This window comes from Neofelis nebulosa, chromosome 7, assembly GCF_028018385.1.
Source record: "Neofelis nebulosa isolate mNeoNeb1 chromosome 7, mNeoNeb1.pri, whole genome shotgun sequence".
Taxonomy (NCBI): Eukaryota; Metazoa; Chordata; class Mammalia; order Carnivora; family Felidae; genus Neofelis; species Neofelis nebulosa.
Window position 1 is genome coordinate 49,261,336 of NC_080788.1, and position 22,213 is coordinate 49,283,548.

The window sequence follows — 22,213 nt, forward strand, 5'->3', positions numbered from 1 at the left end:
CCCTTCTTTCTTGCACCATCAGCTCTGTATTTAGTTCTATTTAGGGATAGAGGAAACATATTTTATCTAGCATCTTTTGTAAAGATTTTTGTATTATCTGAATTTATCATCTGTTTTAGAGCTAATAGAATATTCCCATTATCATATTTATTCAGTGAACTTCCAGGAATGAGGGTGGTTGTAAGCATTTAGAAATAGAAGAAGATTGAAATAAACATTCTGTGATATGTGTATTATCTCCTTTCCAGACCTCTGCTCAGAAGGGAATATGACTGACTACTTGCTGATGGAATGATTGTATAATAGAATCCATGAGGTTGCTCTCTGCTGGGCAACACTTATTTCATATTTCTTGATCTTAGAAATACTCCTGTGAATGCTGTTGTGCTTATGTCCTTGAGTACGTGAGTGAAAGTTTATCTAGGGACTAGACCTAAAAGTAGAATTTCTGAGTTATTAATTTAGAACATTAGTAGGTTTTCCAAATGTCTCTTCAAAATGAATCTTCAATGTATACTTCCTAACAACAGTGTATTAGATTTCTCCCTGATTACTGGTGAGATTGAATATCTTTTCATGTATTAACTGTACATTCTCTATTATTTCTTGTATTAGACTGTTTATATTTCACCCCCAGGTTTTTCGGAGTTCTTTATGGATTCTAGATAATCGTAATTTGTCAGTGGCACACATTTTAGATACTAACACCTTGTCTGTCCCCTTGACTTCCCATTTTGTTCATGGCATCTCTTCTCTTGCAAAAGGTACATAATTTTAATATCAAATCTAACCACTTTTCCCATTAGAGTTTGTATTTTTTAAAATCCTTTCCTACCCCGTCATAGAAATATTCTAAAATTTCTTATGAAAATTTTAAAGTATTCTTTTTTTGCTTTTAGACTTTAACGTAGTTGCAGTTTGTTTCTGTATATAAGATAAGATAGTGGTTGAATGTTATTGTTTACTTCTTTACTCATTTTTACTCTTACCTATGAACTTTACAATTATTGTTAAAACCTACGAAAAAATTTGGGGGTGAGGGAGTTAGAATTGTATTGAATTTATAGGTTACTTTGGAGAAAACAGACAATAATTGGAATAATTCCATCCATGAACACAGTAAATTTCTTCATTTACTTAAGTCTTTTTTGTGTTCTTCAATAAGTTTTTATAATTTTATCCACAAAAGTATTTTACATTTCTTATTAATTTTATTTCTCAGTGTCTAATAGTTTTGCTTACTTGGGAATTTTTTAAAAATAAGCATTCTGTTTTGTAATATTTTCTTACTCACCTTTTAATTTCAAACAACCTAAAATCTACAGGACAGTTAAAATAGTGCAATGAACACCTGTATAACCCTCAGCTAGATCCACAAATTGGTAACATTTTACTTACTCCTTTATTTATACACACACACACACACACACACACACACACACATTCACATTCAACATTTTATTTGCTTAGCCATTTAAACATAAATTGTACTCTATCACATTTTATCCCTAAGTATTTCAATATGTATCTCAAAAGACATTCTTATATTAAACCTCATAACAGTATATAATACCTAGGATATTTAGTACTTGATATATTACAGTATCAATATACTATAGTTTGATTTACTGTACAATCTATTGAGTGAGATTTTTAAAATAATGAGCCTAGGGAAAAAAAGAGAGACACGACCAAGAAACAGACGCTTAACTATAAATAACCAACTGGGGAGGTTGGGGTAGTGGGGGTAGGGATGGGGTAAATAGGATGGGATTGAGGAGTGCACTGGTGGTGGTGAGCACCGGGTGTTTTTTTGTTTTTGTTTTTTTTTTTTTTTATTTAAGCGTTGAATTACTGAATTGTATACCTGAAAGTAATATTACACTGAATGTAAACTAACTAGAATTTAAATAAAACCTTAAAAAAAATTACCTTTTTGAATAGTTATTACAAATGATTATAAGCTCTTGATTTTTATTGTGTACATAGCAACAATGATAAATATTACTACTAGGAATTTGGATGTAGATTTTCTTGGAAGCAATGGTAAGGTCTTAATGTAATAGTTTAACACTAGTTTATTTGTGTTTTCTTTGTATATATCAAGTTATCCACAAATAACAACATAGTTTTTTATTTTCTCTCATATCTTTTTAATCAGATTAATTCTTAAAAAAGATTCCTCCAAGTAATTTTAATATCCTGAATACTTTATTTGAGATATATATATATTTAAACGTATGTGTCTTAGATAGGTTATAAAGTACATGAAAATAGTATATAAATTTTTGTATTTTAGGAAAATTCCCGAATTGTGAGGGTCAAAGTGATAGCTGGAATAGGCCTTGCCAAAAAGGATATCTTGGGAGCTAGGTAAGTACATTAAGTCGGTTTGTAATTTTAAAACTGCACTGGTTATTTAATTTTTTCTAAACTTTGGTTTCCTGCATAATTGAATAATACTATTAATAGGTAAATTATTGTGTAAGGCAGAATGATTATATTTCCAATTGGTGTTTTACTAAATTCGTTGCTATCTGAACTATCACATAGCAAGGTTGGGGATTCTGGAAGGGAAAGACGCAGAGAGTAGATTCCCAAACTGTGCCGATGGACATCTGCTGACCCTGAATCACACATGTGATAGCAGATTCAAAGCGTCTCAACTAAAGTCAAAAAATCTGGGGCCCCTGGGCGGCTCAATTGGTTAAGCATTCAACTTCACCTTAGGTCATGATTTCACAGCTCGTGAATTCGAGCACCGCTTCAGGCTCTGTGCTGACAGCCCAGAGCCTGGAGCCTGCTTTGGATTCTGCCTCCCTCTTTGTCTGCTCCTCCCCCACTTATGCTCTCTCTCTCTCTCTCTTTCTCTCTCTCTCTCAAAAATAATAAATAAAACATTCTTTAAACAATTTTTTAAAAATAAAGAAAAAGATCTGAATAGAGATAAGAGTTGTTGCCCAGGAAACGTGGTTTGTAGTTCTTGTCCAAATAAGATAATTAATTATATGATAAAAGAAAACAAATAATCATCAGAGAAAATTGCAGAATCCAGAGTCTCCACAACTTAATATTTATAATGTTTAGGATATAATTGAAAATTATATGATCTATAAAGAACCAGGAAAATGGAACACGTTTCAATAGCATGCTTATACTTGATATTATACCAGTAAAGATTGAAAATCTCAGGAATGAGATAGAAACCATAAAAAATAATTCTAGAACTGAAAAATACAATAGTTGAAATTAAAAGTCTTGGTGGAATTGACAGCAGAATGCCGATGAAGAGGAAAACTTAATTGCATTAAAATTAGATCAATAGAGATTATTTTCCAATTAGAAAATGACAGAGACAAAGATTGAAATAACTTTTTAAATGAACAGTGACTCAGGGATTTGTTAGAGAATATCAGACAGTCTAACATACATGTAGTTAGAGTCCTAGAAATAGAAGAGGCAAAATTTTTTTTTAAGTTTATTTATTTATTTTGACAGAGAGAGTGAGAGAATGTGAGTGGGGGTGAGGTAGACACAGGGAGAGAGAGAATCCTGAGCAGGCTCTGTACTATCTGTGTAGAGTCCAACACATGGAGCTCAAACTCATGAATCGTGATTTCATGACCTGAGCCAAAATCAAGAGTTGGACACTGAACTGACTGAGCCAAAATCAAGAGTTGGACAGTTAGCCGACTGAGCCACCTGAGGCAAAACATTTTTTAAGAAATAATGGTTGAGCTTGGGATTCTCTTCCTCTCGCCTTCTGCCCTTCTCCCCTGCTCACGCTCTCTCTAAAATTAAAAAAAAAAAAAAAAAAGAATGGCCAATTTTTTAAAATCTGATGAAAGATACAAATAGATAGTATCCAGAAATCCCAAGCAGGATAACACTAAGAGGAACAAGTGAGGCACATCATAACCAAACTGTTGAAAGACGAGTATAAGGAAAAATCCTGACAGAAGAAAGAGAAGAAAATGACGTTATTACGTGCATGGGAACTACCAGTTTGGTTAAGGGCTGACTTCTCCCAAGAAACTATGGAGGCCAGAAGAAAATGCAACAATAGAATAACAGTTGTCAATCCAGAATTCTGTATTCAGTGAAAATGTCCTTTAGGATGATGACAAAATAACAGCACTTTCAGATAAATGAAAACTATAAGGCTTTATCATTGGCAGACCTGCAGTATAAGAAGAGCCAAAGGAAGTTCTTCCAGCTAAAAAAGAATGATAATAGATGGAAACACAGATCCTCAGAAAGGAATAAGGAAACGGTAAATATCTGGGAATATGAAAAATACCTTATGTTGTTTTTATCATAACTTAAAAAAAATAAAATGTATGCCTGTTTAAATCACAAATTACAACATTTCTTACAGGATTTATGTTATATGTAGGTGGAATATATATAACAACTATAGCTTAAAGGACAGGAATGGGTGTGGGTTATTGTGATGAAAGAAAAACAACTGAATTTAGTTGCCTCCTGGGCATTTTACATTATGACAACCCTGCTCACACCCAGGGTCTGGACATTTAGATAAGGACCTGAGCTTAGGATTTCTATCACAAGTTCCCCCTATGTGTTCTCCAGAGCACCTTTTTAAAATAACCACTTAGAGTTAAGACCACAAAAAGTTAGTGACGTCCACCCCAATCACCTTATAAGTAATAGGTGGTTGCTACCTTGTTCTTTATCTCTTACTCACTCATGACCTGGTAATGGAAGACTGCCCCTCTTCTGGCTCATTGCTTTCCCTTCCACCACCCCTCCCCCCCATTTCCTCCTGTTTCTGGGATCTCTAAGTAACAAATCTTGTGACTTACTTCCTTTGTGTGGGTATATTAAAACTGCCTTCAATCAAAATGACCCTGAGGTTTTCACTTCCCCAAAGCAGGAGCTCACATGCTGAGGAGCTACCTGTCAACTCCATGCGGGTGGTTTATTCCTCCTTACTCAGCACATCATAATTTGCACATTCTTAATATAATACACCAGTTCCTGCTCCTCAACACAGTTATGGACCTGTTTAGTAGAGTGGTACAATATTAAATGTAAGTGGAATAAAAAATTAAGGGTGTGTTTTGTAAGACTTAGATAAGCCACTGAATATAATGTAAAGAATTATAGATAAAAAAACCAAAAGATATTTTTAAATGAAATTCCTGAGAAAATAAATAATTAAAAGGCCAAGAAATGAATAAATGATCTAGAAAAGAAAAAAAAGAGGGAAAGAAAAGAATAAAAAACGAATAATAAATTGGTAGACCTAAATTCAATCTTATCAATAATAACATTAAACATTAATGGACTAAGGCAAATATGAGGCAGAGTCAGAGGTTGTTAGAATAGATTGAAAAACAAGACCCGATTACATGTTGTTTATAAAAGATGCATCTAAAATATAAAGGCACAGCTAAGGTGAAATAAAATGCATCCAAAGAAATATGCCATACAAACAGTAAGTGTAAAAAGACTGATGTAGATTTATTAATATCTGATAAAATAGATTTCAATACCAGAAAGTATTTGCAGACATGTCATAACAATAAAAGAAGCTGTAACCATCATAAATCATAAATAAATTATAAAACAATCATAAATATGTGCCTGATAACAGAACTTGAAAATAATATGCATAATGTTATGCATGATAATATGCAACATAATATTTTGCAGCCAAGCTGGACAGAATTAAAAGGACAAAGAAAAAATTCCATAATCATAGTTGGAGACATTAACACCTCTCTCACCAGTTGATGAAACAACTAGATTAGAAAATCAACAAAAACATAAATTTGAACAATATTGTGAACAACTTCAACATAAGGAACACTATTTCTAACAACTGCATGTATACATTCTTTTCAAGTGGACATAGTACATAAACTAGCATAGCCCATAAACGTATTATCTTTTTCTGCATGACTCTGATTACCATAAACTTAGCAGCTTAAAATAATGCACACATATTATCTCATAGTTTCTGTGGGTCAGAATCCTTTCATGCATTAGCTGTGTTGTCTACATTAGGTTCTCATAGAGCTGCAATCAAGGTATTGGCCAGGGGTATGACCTCATCTGAGACTTACTTGGGGAAGGGTCCACTTTCAAACTCATGTGATTATTAATACCATATAGTTCCTTGTAGGCTGCCAGACTGATGGTTTCAGTTTTGCTGGCTGTCAGACACAGGACACCCTAAGTTCCTTGCCATATGACCTTCTTCATATGGCAGCTCACAAGCTAACATCTTGCTTTTTCAAAGCTAGCAAAGGAGAGGGTCTCCAAGCATACATAGTCTTTTGTAATGCAATCATATACATTTTGTCAGTTTTTCCATAATGTATTTTAGGATTGGTTAGGATGCATAGGTTCTTCCCACATTTAAGAGGAGGATACCACAAAGGGCATGAAAAGTAGGAGGTGGAGATAATAGGAGCTACCCTACAGTCTGTCAGTCATAATATGTTGGGCCATAAAACAATAAACAACTGCAAAATTCACATTCTTTTGAAGTGTGCATGGTACATTCACCAACATAGACCATGTTAGGACAAGTCTCAGGAATTTTGAAAACACTGAAATTATATATAGGAAGTTCTCTGATAACAAATAAAGTTGTTAATGAGTAACATGATGTTTTGAAAAACCCAAATATTTGGAAATAAAGCAATACTCTTCTAAATAATATGAGTCAGAGAAGGGATCACAAGAGAAGTTAGGAAAAAATTTGAACAGAATGAAAATGAAAATACACAATATTAAAATTTGTGAGATGCAGCTAAAGTAATATTTAGAGGAAAATGTATAGTTTGGAAATGCCTAACTTAGAAAAGAAGCAAAATCTAAATGAATGATTTGAGTTCTGATCTTAAGAAATTAGAAAAAGAAGAGCAAATTAATTCCAAAGTAAGCAGAAGGAAGAAAATAATAAAGGTAACGACAGAAATTAATGAAGTAGAACATGCATAATGATAGAAAAAAATCATTGAGGTTGGGGCATCTGGGTGGCTCAGTCAGTAAAGCAGCCGACTTTGGCTCAGGTCATAATCTCATAGTTCATGAGTTCAAGCCCCACATTGGGCTCTAGGCTGGTAGCTCAGAGCCTGGAGCCTACTTCTGATTCTGTGTCTCCCTCTCTCTCTGCTCCTCCCCCACCTGCACTCTGTCTCTATCTCTCAAAACTGAATGAACATTAAAAAAAATTTTTTTTAAGTCATTGAGGTCAAAAGCTTATTTTTTTGAAGGGACCAATAAAAATTTTAAACTTATAGCTATATTGATCAAGAACAAAAGAGAAGGCACAAATTCACAAATTACCATAATGGGAATGAAAGCAGAGGGATTGCTGTAAAGCCTATGGAATTGAAAAAGACAAAAAGGGAATACTGTGTACAACTTCATGCTAATAAAGAATTGGACACAACTTAGATGAAATAGACAAAATTCTTGAAAGACACAAATTACCAAAATCAATCACAGAAGAAATAGAAAGCCTGAGTAGCCCTATACTGACTGATATATAACAATATATGACCAGGTAGGCATTTTCCTAGAAATGTAAGGTTTGTTCAACATTAAAAAAAAAAAAAAAAAAAAATCTATCAATGTAGGATATAGTGGAAGTGCCTTCACTTCCAGTCTTTTTGGTCTTGGCCGCAGAAGCAAGATGACAAAGGGGATGTCGTCATTTGGAAAGCATCACAGTAAAATGCACATAGTGTGCTGCCATTGTGGTTCTAAGGCCTACCGCCTTCAGAAGTTGACCTGTGGCAGATGTGGCTGTCCTGCCAAGTGGAAGAGAAAGTATAACTGGAGCGCCAAGGCTAAAAGATGAAATACCACTGGGACCAGTTGGATGAGACACCTAAAAATTGATCCCAGTAGATGAAAGCATGGATTTCATGAGGGAACAATACCTAAACCCAAGAAGGCAGCTGTTGCAGGATCCAGTTCATCTTAAGGATTTCAACGATAAGTCACACAATCATAAATGATCTGATTTTTTAAAAAAAATCTATCAAGGGTGCCTGCATGGCTCAGTCAGTTAAGCATCCAACTTCAGCTCAGGCCATGATCTCACAGTTGTGAGTTTGAGTCCCGCATCAGGCTCTCTGCTGTCAGGACAGAGTCTGCTCTGGATTCTCTCTCTCTCTCTCTCTCTCTCTCTCTCTCTCTCTCTCTCTCTCTCTGCCTTTCTCTCAAATAAGTAAACATTAAGAAAAAAAAATCTATCAATGTAATTCATCATATTTATATGGTACAGAAATAATACATTTTCACTTCAGTAGGTATGGAAAGTACATTTGACAAATCCAATACCTGTTCATGGTAAAAAAAAAAAAAAATCACAGCAAGCTAAGAATAAAATGTAGGATTCATTTAACATCCAAAAATTAATCAAGGGGTGTCTGGGTGGCTCAGTCGGTTAAGTGTCCAACTTTGGCTCAGGTCATGATCTCATGGTTCATGAGTTTGAGCTCCATGTTGGGTTCTGTGCTGACAGAGCCTGGAGCCTGCTTCAAATTCTATGTCTCCCTCTCTCTCTGCCCCTCCCCTCCTCACACTCTGTCTGTCTGTCTCTCTCAAAAATAAATTAACATTAAAAAAATCAAGGTAGTTCATTATATTAATAGAAAAAAAGAAAAATACATGATCATTTCAATGAAGGGAAAAAATCATTAGCACCTCTTCGTGGTAGAAACTCTTAATAATCTAGGGACAGATGGGAATGTTCTAAACCTGCTTAAGGTTATTGTGGGAAAAAAACAAAACAAAAAAACAAACAATAGCTAACTTCATACTCAGTGGTGACAGTCTGAATGCTTTCTACTTAAATTCAGGAATAAGGCAAGGTTTTGTCCTTTTACAGTCAGTTCAACACTGTACTGGATGTCCTAGCTGTGTGATATGGCAAAGAGAAGAAATAAAAGTAATGTAGACTAAAAAGGAAGAAAATTGTCTGTTTGCAGACAACATGATCATGTACATGGAAAGCCATAAAGAATCTAAAAAAAAAAAAACTGCCAGACCTAATAAGGTACAAGGCCACAAGATACAAACTCAGTGAACCAAAATTGATTATATTTTTAGACCCTATCAATGAACAATTGGAAAATAAATTTTAAAAATATCAATTTACAATAGCATAAAAAATAAAAACTTAGAAATAATTTTAACAAAAGATCTGTACAAACCTTACACTGAAAACTATAAAACATTGGGATGCCTGGGTGGCTCAGTCAGTTAAGCATATGACTCAGCTCAGATCATGATCTCACAGTTCACAAGTTCGAGCCCCCGTCAGGCTCTGTGCTGACAGCTCAGAGCCTGGAGTGTGTTTGGATACTGTCTCCCTCTCTCTCTCTCTGCCCCTCCCACACTTGCTCCTGTGTTCTCTCTGTCTCTCTTTCAAAAATAAATAAACCTTAAAAAAAATTTTTTTTAAAAACCAGTAAAACATTGTTGAGGGAAATCAAAGATCTAAATCAGTGGATAAATGTGCTGTGTTCATGGATTGGAAGATTCGCTTTTGTTAGAGTTTTAGCTCTCTTCAAATTGAGTAGATTTGGCATAATCCCAGTCAAAATCCCAGCACGATCTTTTCTTTTTCTTTCTTTTTTTAAACATAGCCAGATTTTTTCTTTAAGTTTATTTATTTATTTTGAGAGAGAGGGAGAAAGGGAGAGATGTAGTTGGGGAGGGGCAGAGAGAGGGGGAGAGAGAGAATCTCACGCAGGCTCTGCACTAACAGTGTGGAGCCTGATGTGAGGCTTGAACTCATGACCCTGTGAGATCATGACCTGAGCTGAAATCAAGAGTCAGATGCTTAACCAACTAAGCCACACAGGTTCCCTCACAGAAAGATCTTTTAAAGAAATTGGTAAATTGATTCTATTATTTTTATGGAGGGTCAAAGGACATAGAGTAAACCAAAACAATTTCATAAAAGAGCAAAATTGGAGAAGTTATGCTACCTAATTTCAAGCCTGACTATCTAGCTACAGTAATCAGAACAGAGTGGCATTGGCATAAGAATAAATAAATTGTTCAACGGAATAGAAGAAAGAATATAGAAATGCACACACACATATGCGTATGCACACACACACACACACGGCTGATTGCTTTTCGACAAAAAGTATTAAGGTAATTCAAAAGGAGGTTAGTCTTTTCAGTACATGGTACTGGAACAGTGGGTTATCTGTATGGCACAAAATGAACCTTGTTCTTTATCACACATTATATAGAAAATAAGAGCTAAAATTATAAAACTTCTGCGAGAACAATACGAGAAACTGTGCTCTACTGGGGTACACAAAGATTTCTTGAACGGGACTCAAAAAGTATGAAACACGAAGGAAAGTGTTGAAATGGACTTGATCAGAATTAAAAACTCTTGTTGTTTGAAAGACACAATTAAGAAAAGGAAAAGGCAAGCCACAGATGGGGAGGAAATATTTTCAAAACCTGTATCTGATAGAAGCCTTTAATTCACAATATATATAAAGATCTTTTACAATTTAAAAATAATATGATAGAACAGCCAATTGAAAATTGGGCAGAGCTCTTAGACTTTTTAGTTATGAGTAGGAGTAATAAGAAATTGTTCTTATGGGGCGCCTGGGTGGCTCAGTCGGTTGAGCGGCCGACTTCGGCTCAGGTCATGATCTCACGGTCCGTGAGTTCAAGCCCCGCGTCGGGCTCTGTGCTGACAGCTCGGAGCCTGGAGGCTGTTTCAGATTCTGTGTCTCCCTCTCTCTGACCCTCCCCCGTTCATGCTCTGTCTCTCTCTGTCTCAAAAATAAATAAACGTTAAAAAAAAAATTTAGAAATTGTTCTTATGATGTTAGGAATAATAGTTCTGCTGTATTGGCATAACTTATTTGAGTGTCTTTAATCTTGATACTAATATCAGCATAAATATATTTTTGCTACCAGATGGTAGCTCTTTTCATGTGTTCAAGTTCCCTCTGCATTGTGGTAATCTACTACTCAGTGTTAGTCTTTATTTTTCCATGTTGGAAATATATATCACATAAGTATCTATAAATCATGACAGAAACTGCAAACCATTTCCTAAGACTTTTGTTTTCGGTTATGCAGTAATAAGAAGTTGCTAATTTATTTTGTTCATGATGACTTTATCTTACTCAATTACCCTCAGAGAATACTATTTTTTAAAAAGATATGTGTAAATCTTCTATCTAGTTGTGTATAAGATTATTTTCTGTTTAAGTCCCACCCTTCCACCCATACCCCATTCTCTCCAAAAAACTCCTAATTGGTGTATTCCCTTCATGTCGCTATGTGACTGTGAATAAATAACGTGGAAAAAGGCAAAAAAAAAAGGGGGGGTGGGGGGGGAGGGAAGATCAACTCTGAAACAGCCAGGTGGCAGGGTCTAACTGGGTGGTGAGATTGAGGATATATACTTATATTTACATTTATGTTTAACATTTATATTTGAGAATACACAGTTAGTTGTTAAAACCATGGATGAGATTGTGAAGGGAAAAGGTAGAGAGAATAAAGGACCAAGGGCAATACTTAAGGGAGTTTCAGTATTTAACTGGCAGGTAGTAGGAGAGGAGCCTAAGAAAGCAGCCGAGAGAGAACAATCAGGATAGTATAAGGACAACCAGAAGGGAGTTGTGTCATGAAAGCAAATGAGATTAGTTTCAAAGAGAAACTAATCAGTAGTATTAAATAAAGAGAGGACCAGCAAAATCAGTGCCTGGAGAGTGTTGATTGTTTTAGCAAAATTGGTGATTTTAGCATTTTCAGAGGGATGGGTTAGAAAGAAAGAGGTGGCAACCAGATTTTAAGACTTTGAAGAGCAGTGGGGGTTGAGGAAATGAAGAAAGGGAGGTGGTGGGCTAGAGTAGCTAAGAACATGGCCTCTGAAGCCAGGTGCTTGAGTGTCAGTTCTCACTCTTGCACTTAGTAGCTGTATGATCTGCTATGATTTGAACTATCTCTCTGTACAAAATAAAAACAATAATCATACCTACCTCACAGGCAGTTATAAGGATTCTAAGAGTTAATATATGTAAACTGCTTAGAATGGTACCTGGCATAGAGTAATTGCTATATAAATATTAGTCATTATTATTATTACAGATTATTTTCCTAGAAAGTTTGAGGTGGGAGGAAAGACAATCTAGATCAATTTGCTGGAGGAAGGAGGAAGAGTTAAGGGGAGGAGGTGGTTTAAAAACATAATTATGTGACTAGAAAAACACAGGTGAAAAGAAAAGCTGAAGATACAAAAGGGAGAAATGAAAATAGATGATAGAAGTTTCCAGAGCAGGTGGTTAGAACATGTACAAAGAGGAATTGGCCTCAAATAGGGGCACAACACCTGAATCACTGAGGTTAGGGGTAAGGATGAGTTCTGATAAATACCGGGGTCTTGGGAGTGGTCTGATGGCTTTGATTTTTGTCAAAGTAAGAAGTAAGGTTGTATGAGGAAATTGGAGGGGGAGTTGGTGGTGGAGAATCATGAGTACTTGGGATCCCCAAAGGAAATGGGAGGAATTTGACCAGGGACAGGTAAAGTGTACGGTCTTTTGTTTTGCAAACTTATGTATCACAAGATTTTTCTTTTCCATGTCACTTTGTAGAAGGGGTTACATGACACATAATTATTTTGAACTGAAAGCACTTTGTCTTATTTTGTAAAAACAGTTTACACCCTTGAGATAACTTGGAACAACCTGAGGTCTTGCAAAGCTAGGCTTAAGAATCAAATTAACCATCTTAACCCCAAAGAAGAAAGAATGTAATAAAAACTGAACAAAATTTGAAAAATCGAAATAGGTTGGAAATCACTAAATTGGATTAAAAGGTTTCTTTCCAATTCTTTGTCTATTTCACTAACACAGTACTTTAGCTTTTCAACAAGATGCAGAAATTACTATAATTACCTACTCCTGCCAAGGAACCCTCCCTTTAACAGTAGGAAATAATTGTAGAAATTGCTAACAAGGGGCGCCTGGGTGGCTCAGTCGGTTAAGCGTCCGACTTCGGCTCAGGTCATGATCTCACAGTTCGTGAGTTCAAGCCCCGCGACGGGCTCTGTGCTGACGGCTCAGAGCCTGGAGCCTGTTTCAGATTCTGTATCTCCCTTTCTCTCTGCCCCTCCCCTGCTCATTCTCTGTCTCTCTCTGTCTCAAAAATAAATAAACATTAAAAAAAAAAAATTAAAAAAAAAAAGTCTGTTTAAAAAAAAAAAAAGAAATTGCTAACAAGGAAAAATCTGTGATTTTTATAGGTTGAGCAATCTGAGTTTGGGAATAAGCAACAATTATATATATGTTTTTTTATTTTAACAGTGATCCATATGTGAGAGTGACATTATATGACCCAATGAATGGAATTTTTACAAGTGTGCAAACGAAAACCATTAAAAAGGTTAGACGTAGCAATATTCAAAAAAATTTTAATATACTTTGCTTTATTTTTATATGACAAAAATATTTAAAAAATAGTTATACTCTGTTTATTGTCTTTTAGACTTTGAATCCAAAATGGAATGAAGAAATACTATTCAGAGTAAGTATGAATTTTATTTCAGTAAAACAGCAAAAAATTGTTTTCAATAGATTAGAATGATACTATTATTTATCATATTCTGAAATGTATCTTATAATAATTTGTCTAGATTTTTAAAAATTTAAAAAGTGTTAAAGCTCAGTATCCCCATGATGACATGGTCCTGGAACCATTTATCTTATATAAAAAACATGTATGTAAGGTAACAAAGAGGTAAAAGATGATTATAAACCTGGAATTATCTTATTCTACTTTTTTAAAAGGTTTGTTTGTTTGTTTGTTTATTTATTTATTTATTTATTTATTTATTTGTTTTGAGAGCATGAGAGAGAGCACACATGAGTGGGAGAGGGGCAGAGAGAGAGGAAGAAAATCCCAAGCAGGCTCCATGCTGTCAGCATGGAGCCCAACATGGGGTTCAATCTTACAGACCATGAGATCATGACCTGAGCTGAAATCAAGAGTTGGACATTTAACTGATAGAGCAACCCAGGTGTCCCTATCTTATTCCACTTTAATTATGGGTTAAAGTCTATATGATAGTCTTATTCAAATGTAGCAGATTTTGGTGTTTTCCCCTAAAGATCATTCAACATTTGTGTCTCCACAGTCACTTATTAAATAGACTGATCTGGACTAGAGATGGTGAGGGCCTATCAATAAATAGATGTATTTCTTTTCATATATCCTTCATTCACATTCATGTCATCCCCCTCACCCTTCCTTCCTATACCACAAGAGCAAACTCCAAATCAGCAGTTATTTCAGACTCCTCAGGAGGGTCCTCAAATTGACAATGTTTCTTTGTACCTAAATGTCAGATTGCTGATTCCAGAATCAATACCCTCCAAGTAATGGTAGAGATGCATATCAGTAATCTCCCCTTCTCTGCTGGATCATTCCCATTTGTACATTCCATCCTTAAAATATCCTCCCTTGCCTCATATTCCCCTTTAGTTGTGGACTTAAATTTCTTTGTTCACTTAAATAACCAATGTTCTTATAAGAGTTGCATTGTAAGAGCTGTCCCCATCACGTCTACTTCTTTTTTTTTTTTCTTAATTTTTTTAACGTTTATTTATTTTTGAGACAGAGAGAGACAGAGTATGAACAGGGGAGGGGCAGAGAGAGAGGGAGACACAGAATCTGAAATGGGCTCCAGGCTCTGAGCTGTCAGCACAGAGGGAGGAAGGGCTCAAACTCACGGACCGTGAGATCATGACCTGAGCCGAAGTCGGACGCTTAACCGACTGAGCCACCCAGGTGCCCCTACATCTACTTCTCTAATGCATTCTTTAACCTACTCTAACCTAACTCACACCTGCATCGTTGGAATAAAACTGCTCTTACTAAGGTCACCACTGACCCCCATGTTGCCACATTCATCTAGTCTCATCCTACTTAATGCTCTCAACAATGGTCAACCGTAGCTGACCATTCCTTAAACACTAGCCTGTCTGCAGGCTGTTATGGTGCCACACCAGACTTTGGTGAGGAAAACAGAAGTCACTCTTCTGTATTCCACGTTTGAAGATTTTTTATTTGTTTAGTCTTGTTTTAATAAAGTGAATTGGAAGGAAAGAAATTGCTGAAGCAAATGTCTGAGAAGCTGTTACTGAAAATCCAGCCAACAGCACCAACTAGAGTGCTTCTGGTTTTTCTTGTTTAGAGAAGGAGATCTCCCTTACCCTATTTAGTATGGCATGAAAATAGCATTTTAAATCAGTTTGGAAATTTTAGATTCTTGAGGAAATTGTATTGAGTCAGCTGGATAGTCATATGGGGAAAAATGAAGCTAAATTTCTGGCTTACCTTTACCCGAATAAATTCCAGATTTGGTAACCTCTGGTTTTGATTGCTTGTTTGGCACAAATATTGCTTAGGAGAGAATTTTAACATTCTCAAGTGGTTAAGTGTTTTATTTATTTACACTTTCACTATTATTTTACTTATTTTTTTTGTGTGTTTTTCTTAGAAATGTATGTGTTTTCAATGTATTGAAGATTTTTGGACCTCTTACTCTTTTTTCCTTCTAATATGATTGGCCTGTACTTGTCATAATGTTTGGCCCTAATAGGGACAAATGTTTATTTGTCTTGTTTCCAATTTTAATGAGAGTTTATCTAGCTTTTCTCCATTAAAAATAGCTTTTTATTATTTATCACATTAGAGATATATTTATCTCATTATTTTTTTCAAGAATTAAAAAAAAATTAACACATCTAATTTTAGCCATGATGCAGTAATAGGGCATTGATGCTATAAACAACTGTAAAGCTATTAAGGATCTTAGCAGAATCCAGAGTGTCACAACATAATATTAAAAATGCACCTGGGGAGAGGCCAAGATGGGGAACAGCATGGAAGTTTTTTTTGTGTCTGTCATCCCTGAAATGCAGCCAGATCAACACTAAACCATCTTGCACACCTAGGAAACTGATTTGAGGATTAACACAACAATCTTCACAACCTGAACCACAGATCTTGGCAGGTATGTGGCACAGAGAGGTAAACTGGGGTAGAGGGGAGCTGCAGAGGTCAGGGAGCTATTTTTGTTTCCAAAGAGAGGACAGAGACAGGAAGAGAGTACAAGAAAGCATCCCCCCACCAAAGCAGTGGGAGAGAAAAGAAAGAGTATGCAAGGGACTGAATAGAAAAGGGAGAAAGGAGAAAGGAGAGGGTTTAAATTTCATTAAAACTCTATAAACGGGGAGCGCAGAGTCTGAAACTCCACATAGCTCAATACCTAGTGGTACTCTGGTGGGAAGGGCAGATCCCCAGGAGCAGAGAGTGAGGTCCGAGGGGTCCTTGGGCCACAAGGGGAGAGATGGTTCCCCTGCTGGGAGGACATTTGGTAGAGTCTGTGTGGCCACCCCACAGGCAAAGGTCCCAGTGGACCCTGGAGAACAGCCACATTCACTGGTGTTGGAACAAGGATGTTAAGAGTGAAGCCTGGCCCTAGATGTGTGTTGTGATTTACCATAATCCCTGAAACACTGCTGCTACACGATCACGTGAACTTTTTCTAGGACAGGCTAGCACCCAGCCACAGTCTCTGGGCATCGGCAGCAGCACAGTCTCGCGAACATTCCTGGGAGTAGGGGGGCACCCGGCCATTGCTCAGGGAGACCCTACCCCAGAGGGTCAGAATGGGTCAAGGCTGCAGTCCCTCAGAAGTGAGGGGTTGGGAAACACAGCAACATCTGGGATAAAACTCAGGAGGGAGGTGCCACTTGGCAGCCTGACTGTTTGGTTATGGACATTGTAAAAGCGGGGAGTGGACAGAAGCCAGAGACAGAGGAGGTGTGCTCAATTGCCAGTTGGGAGAGCACAGAGCTCTGACACTAGAGACTGGGTAGCTTAGTGACAGCATTTTCCCATCCCCTGCATGCACATACACCCCTACATGCAACACAACAATCCACGCCTGTGAGCTAAGCAGCGCCATCTAGTGGAGAATGGAACCGCTACACTAAGCCCTGCCCAACTGGGCCAACCTTACGCTTCAGGAACACCACAAGTCTCTCCGCTTGCTTAGTTTATGGACTATAAATTGCCTCATAGTTTGTCTTCTAGGAGAAATCGATGTAATTTCAATTGTATTTCAGTCTGTTCGCTGGTCCATCTATTCAATTTTTTTTCTTTTTATTTTCTTATTCTTGAATACATAAAGAGTAAAAAATTTATTTTTATTTTCCATTTTTATTAAAAATATTTTTAAATTTTTTCCTGTATTTTTAACTTTTTTGTAAATTTTTCAAATTCTATTTTACTTCCATCATTTCATTTTATTCTATTTCATTGTATTCATTTTTTCAAATTTTCAAACGTTTTCCTTTTTTTTCTTTTTTCTATTTTCCTTTTTTTTTCTTTTCTTATCTTTCCCTTTCTTCTCTAATCTCCCAAGCTCCTTTCAATAACCAGACCAAAACACACCTAGGATCTAGCATCCTTTACTTGATTTTTTTGTGTTGCTTTTAATTTTGTTATTTTAATTTTTTTGTCTTATTAATTCCCTTTCTTCCTTCAAAATGACAAAATGAAGGAATTCACCCCAAAAGAAAGAACAGGAATAAATGACAGCCAGGGGTTCAATGAACACAGATGCAAGCAAGATATCTGAACCAGAATTTAGAATCATGATAATAAGAATACTAGCTGGAGTTGAAAATAGATTAGAATCCCTTTCTGCGAAGATAAAAGAAGTAAAAGCTAGTCAGGATGAAATAAAAAATGATATAACTGAGCTGCAATCTCGAATGAATGCCCCGGTGGCAAGGATGGATGAAACAGAGCAGCCAATCAGTGATATAGAGGACAAACTTATGGAGAACAATGAAGCAGAAAAAAAAGAGGGAAACTAAGGCAAAAGAGCATGATTTAAGAATTAGAGGACTCAGTGACTCATTAAAAAGGAACAGCATAAGAATCATAGGGGTCCCAGAAGAGGAAGAGAGGAAGGGGTAGAAGGATTATGTGAGCAAATCATAGCGGAAAACTATCCTAACCTGGGGAAAGGCACAGACATCAAAATCTAGGAAGCACAGAGAACTCCTACTAGATTGAACAAAAGCTGACCATCAACAAAGCATATCATAGTTAAATTCACAAAATACTCACGCAAGGAAAGAATCATGAAAGCAGCAAGGAAAAAGAGTCCTTAACCTCAGATCAGGTTCACAGCAGACTTATCCACAGAAACTTGGCAGGCCAGAAGGGAGTGGCAGGACATAGTCAATGTGCTGAATTGGAAAAATATGCAGCCAAGAATTCTTTATCCAGCAAGGCTGTCATTCAAAATAGAAGGAGAGATAAAAAGTTTCCCAGACAAACAAAAATTAAAGGAGTTTGTGACCACTAAACCAGCCCTGCAAGAAATTTTAAGGGGGACTCTCTGAGGGGAGAAAAGGCAAAAACAAACAAGCAAACAAACAACAACAAAAACAAAACCAAAAGGACCAAAAGCAACAAAGACTAGAAAGGACCAGAGGGCACCACCAGAAATTCCAACTCTACAGACAACATAATGGCAATGAATTCCTATTTTTCAGTACTCATTCTAAACGTCAATGGACTCAATGCTCCAATCAAAAGACATAGGGTAACAGAATGGATAAGAAAACAAGATCCATCTATATGCTGTTTACAAGAGACCCACTTTAGACCTAAAGACACCTTCAGAGTGAAATTAAGGAGATGGAGAGCCATCTGTTGTGCTAATGGTCACCAAAAGAAAGCCGGAGTAGCCACACTTATCTCAGACAATCTAGACTTTAAAATAAAGACTGTAATAAGAGAAGAAGAGGGCATTATATCCTAATTAAGGGGTCTATCCACCAAGAAGATCTAACAATTGTAAACATTTATGCTCCAAATGTAGAAGCACCCAAATATATAAATCAATTAATCACAAACATATACTCATTGATAATAATACCATACTAGTAGGGGACTTCAACACCCCACTTACAGCAATGGAGAGATTATCTAAACAGAAAACCAACAAGGAAACAATGGCTTTGAATGACATACTGGATCAGATGGACGTAACAGATATATTCAGAACATTTCATCTTAAAGCAGCGGAATATATATTCTTCTCCAGTGCATATGGAACGTTCTCCAGAATAGATCACATACTGGGACACAAATCAGTCCTCAATAAGTACAAAAAGATCGAGATCATACTGTGCATATTTTCAGATCATGATACTATGAAACTTGAAATCAACCACAAGAAAAAATGTGCAAAGATAATAAATACTTGGAGACTAAATACCATCGTACTGAAGAATGAATGGACTAACCAAGAAGTTAAAGAGGAAATTAAAAAGTCCATGGAAGCCAATGAAAATGATAACACCACAGCCCCAAACTTCTGGGATGCATCAAAGGTGGTCATAAGAGGAAAGTATATAGCAATCCAGGCCTTCCTGAAGAAGGAAGAAAGATCTCAGATACACAGCCTAATCTTACACCTTAAAGAGCTGGAAAAACAACAGTCAATAAAACCCAAAAACAGAAGAAGACAGGAAATAATAAACATTAGAGCAGAAATCAATGTTGTTGAAACCAAAAAAACAGTAGAACAGATCAATGAAACCAGCAGCTGGTTTTTTGAAAGAATTAACAAAATTGATAAACCTCTAGCCAGTTTGGTCAAAAAGAAAAAGGAAAAGACCCAAATAAACAAAATCAAGAATGAAAGAGGAGAAATCACAGCCAACACTGCAGAAATATAAACAGTAACAAGAGAATATTACGAGCAATTATATGACAATAAAATGGGCAATTTGGAAGAAATAGACAAATTCCTAGAAACATATAAACTATAAAAACTGAAATGGAAGAAATAGAAAATTTGAACAGATCCATAACCAGTAAAGAAATCGAATTAATAATCAAAAATCTGCCAAGAAACAAGAGGCCAGGGCCTGATGGCTTTCCAGGGGAATTCTACCAAACATTTAAATTAAGAGTTAACACCTATTCTCTTGAAGCTGTAACAAAAAATAGAAATGGAAGGAAAACTTCCACACTCTTTCTATGAAGCCAGCTTTATCTTGATTCCAAAGCCAGACAAAGACCCCACTAAAAGGAGAACTACAGACCAATTTCCCTGATGAACATGGATGCAAAATTCCTCAACAAGATAACTAGCAAACATGATACAACAATACATTAAAAAAATTATTCACCATGACCAATTGGATTTATACGTGACATACAGGGCTGGTTCAATATCTGCAAAACAATCACTGTGGTATGTCACATCAATGTGATACATCACATGATCCTCTCAATAGATGAACAGAAAGCGTTTGGCAAAATACAGCATCCTTTCTTGATAAAAACCCTCAAGAAAGTAGGGATAGAAGGATCATACCTCGAGATCATAAAAGCCATATATGAAAGACCCACCACTAATATAATCCTCAATGGGGAAAAACTGAGAGCTTACCCCTAAAGTCAGGAACAAGACTGACACATGAAAACATGCTCAACATCACTCATCATCATGGAAATACAAATCAAAACCACAATGAGATACCACCTCACACCTCTCAGTATGGCTAACATGGACAACTCAGGCAACAACAGATGTTGGCAAGGACATGGAGAAAGAGGATCTCTTTTTCACTGCTGATGGGAATGCAAACTGGTGCAGCCACTCTGGAAAACAGTATGGAGGTTCCTCAAAAAGTTAAAAATAGAACTGCCCTACAATACAGCAATTGCACTACTAGGTATTTATCCAAGGGATACAGGTGTGCTGTTTTGAAGGGGCACATGCACCCCAATGTTTATAGCAGCACTATTGACAATAGCCAAAGTATGGAAAGAGCCCAAATATCCACCGATGGATGAATGGATAAAGAAGATGTAACACACACACACACACACACACACACACACACACACACACAATGGTGTGTTACTCAGCGATCAAAAAGAATGAAATCTTGCCATTTGCAATTACATGGATGGAACTAGAGGGTATTATGCTAAGTGAAATTAGTCAGACAAATATATGTCTTCACTCATAAGAGGAATTTAAGATATAAAACAGATGAACATAAGGGAAGGGAAACAAAAATAATATAAAAACAGGGAGGGGGACAAAACATAAGAGACTCTTAAATATAGAGAAAAGGGTTGCTGGAGGGGTTGTGGGAGGAGGGGATGGGCTAAGTGGATAAGGAGCATTAAAGAATCCACTCTGGAAATCATTCTTGCGCTACATGCTAACTAACTTGGATGTAAATTAAAAAGTAAATATAGTATTAAAAAATATGAAGGTACCATAAAAAAAATGAGCCTATTTTGCACTACCAAATGGATATTTAAGTTTGAACACAAACAACATAATTCAAATCAATAAACATTGAATAAATGCTGAAAAAAAGCATCTAAAATTATTTTACGTACAACGAACCTCAACAATATGACCAGTTCTCAAAAGGAGAGACAATCAACAAGTGCCAATACCAAGATGATGCAGATATTGGAATTACCAGTAAAACAGCTGTATTATATTAAAGCAGCTATTATAATCGTTATAATTATGCTCCATTATATGAAGGTAAACAGTCTTGAAATGAATGGGAAAATAGATATTCTCACATATTAAAAACTAAAAACGAATGAAATAGAAATATTAGAACTTAAGAATATAAAATCTGAAATTTAAAAAATCATTGAATGAGTTCAGTATCAGAATGAAGATAACAGTGAAAAGAATTAGTGAACTTGAAGATAAGCAGTAGAAATGATCTAATCTGAAGAACAGAAAATAAAGATTAAAAAAATTAATAGAGTCTTAGGGACCTATAAACAATATTAAAAGAGCCTAATATTTGGGTCATTGAAGTCTTCGAAGAAGAAGAAAAAGGCATTGGTAGAAAAAAATATTTGAAGAAATAACTACCAAAATTTACAAATTTAGTGAAAGAAATGCATTTATAGTCTAAAGAAGTTCAGCAAAACCCAAAGAGAGTTTATGCAAAGAAAACCATGCACAGACACATCATAATCAAGTTGCTGGAACCAAAGATAATGAAGAAAATTTGAAAACAGGGAAAATGGTACATTATGTATAGAGGTATAATGACTTAAAAAGCTAAATATTTCTCCTCAGAAACTATGATGAAAT

At 36.0% G+C, this 22,213-nt stretch overlaps 1 protein-coding gene and 1 pseudogene across 4 annotated transcripts in view; both read left to right on the forward strand.

The window, feature by feature from the left end:
* The window catches only part of NEDD4 (NEDD4 E3 ubiquitin protein ligase), a 136,883-nt gene that overhangs the window by 13,479 nt on the left and 101,191 nt on the right, over positions 1-22,213 (forward strand). For 2 of the 4 annotated variants that reach the window (XM_058737646.1, XM_058737647.1), the window contains exons 2-4: positions 2,300-2,373; positions 13,341-13,419; positions 13,522-13,560. In XM_058737646.1, coding sequence (XP_058593629.1) covers positions 2,300-2,373; positions 13,341-13,419; positions 13,522-13,560 — 192 coding nt within the window. Of the gene's footprint in view, positions 1-2,299; positions 2,374-4,178; positions 4,274-13,340; positions 13,420-13,521; positions 13,561-22,213 lie in introns of all 4 variants that reach the window. The other 2 variants (XM_058737648.1, XM_058737649.1) reach the window with 2 other exon arrangements.
* LOC131516522 (large ribosomal subunit protein eL37-like) lies at positions 5,556-10,115 on the forward strand (annotated as a pseudogene).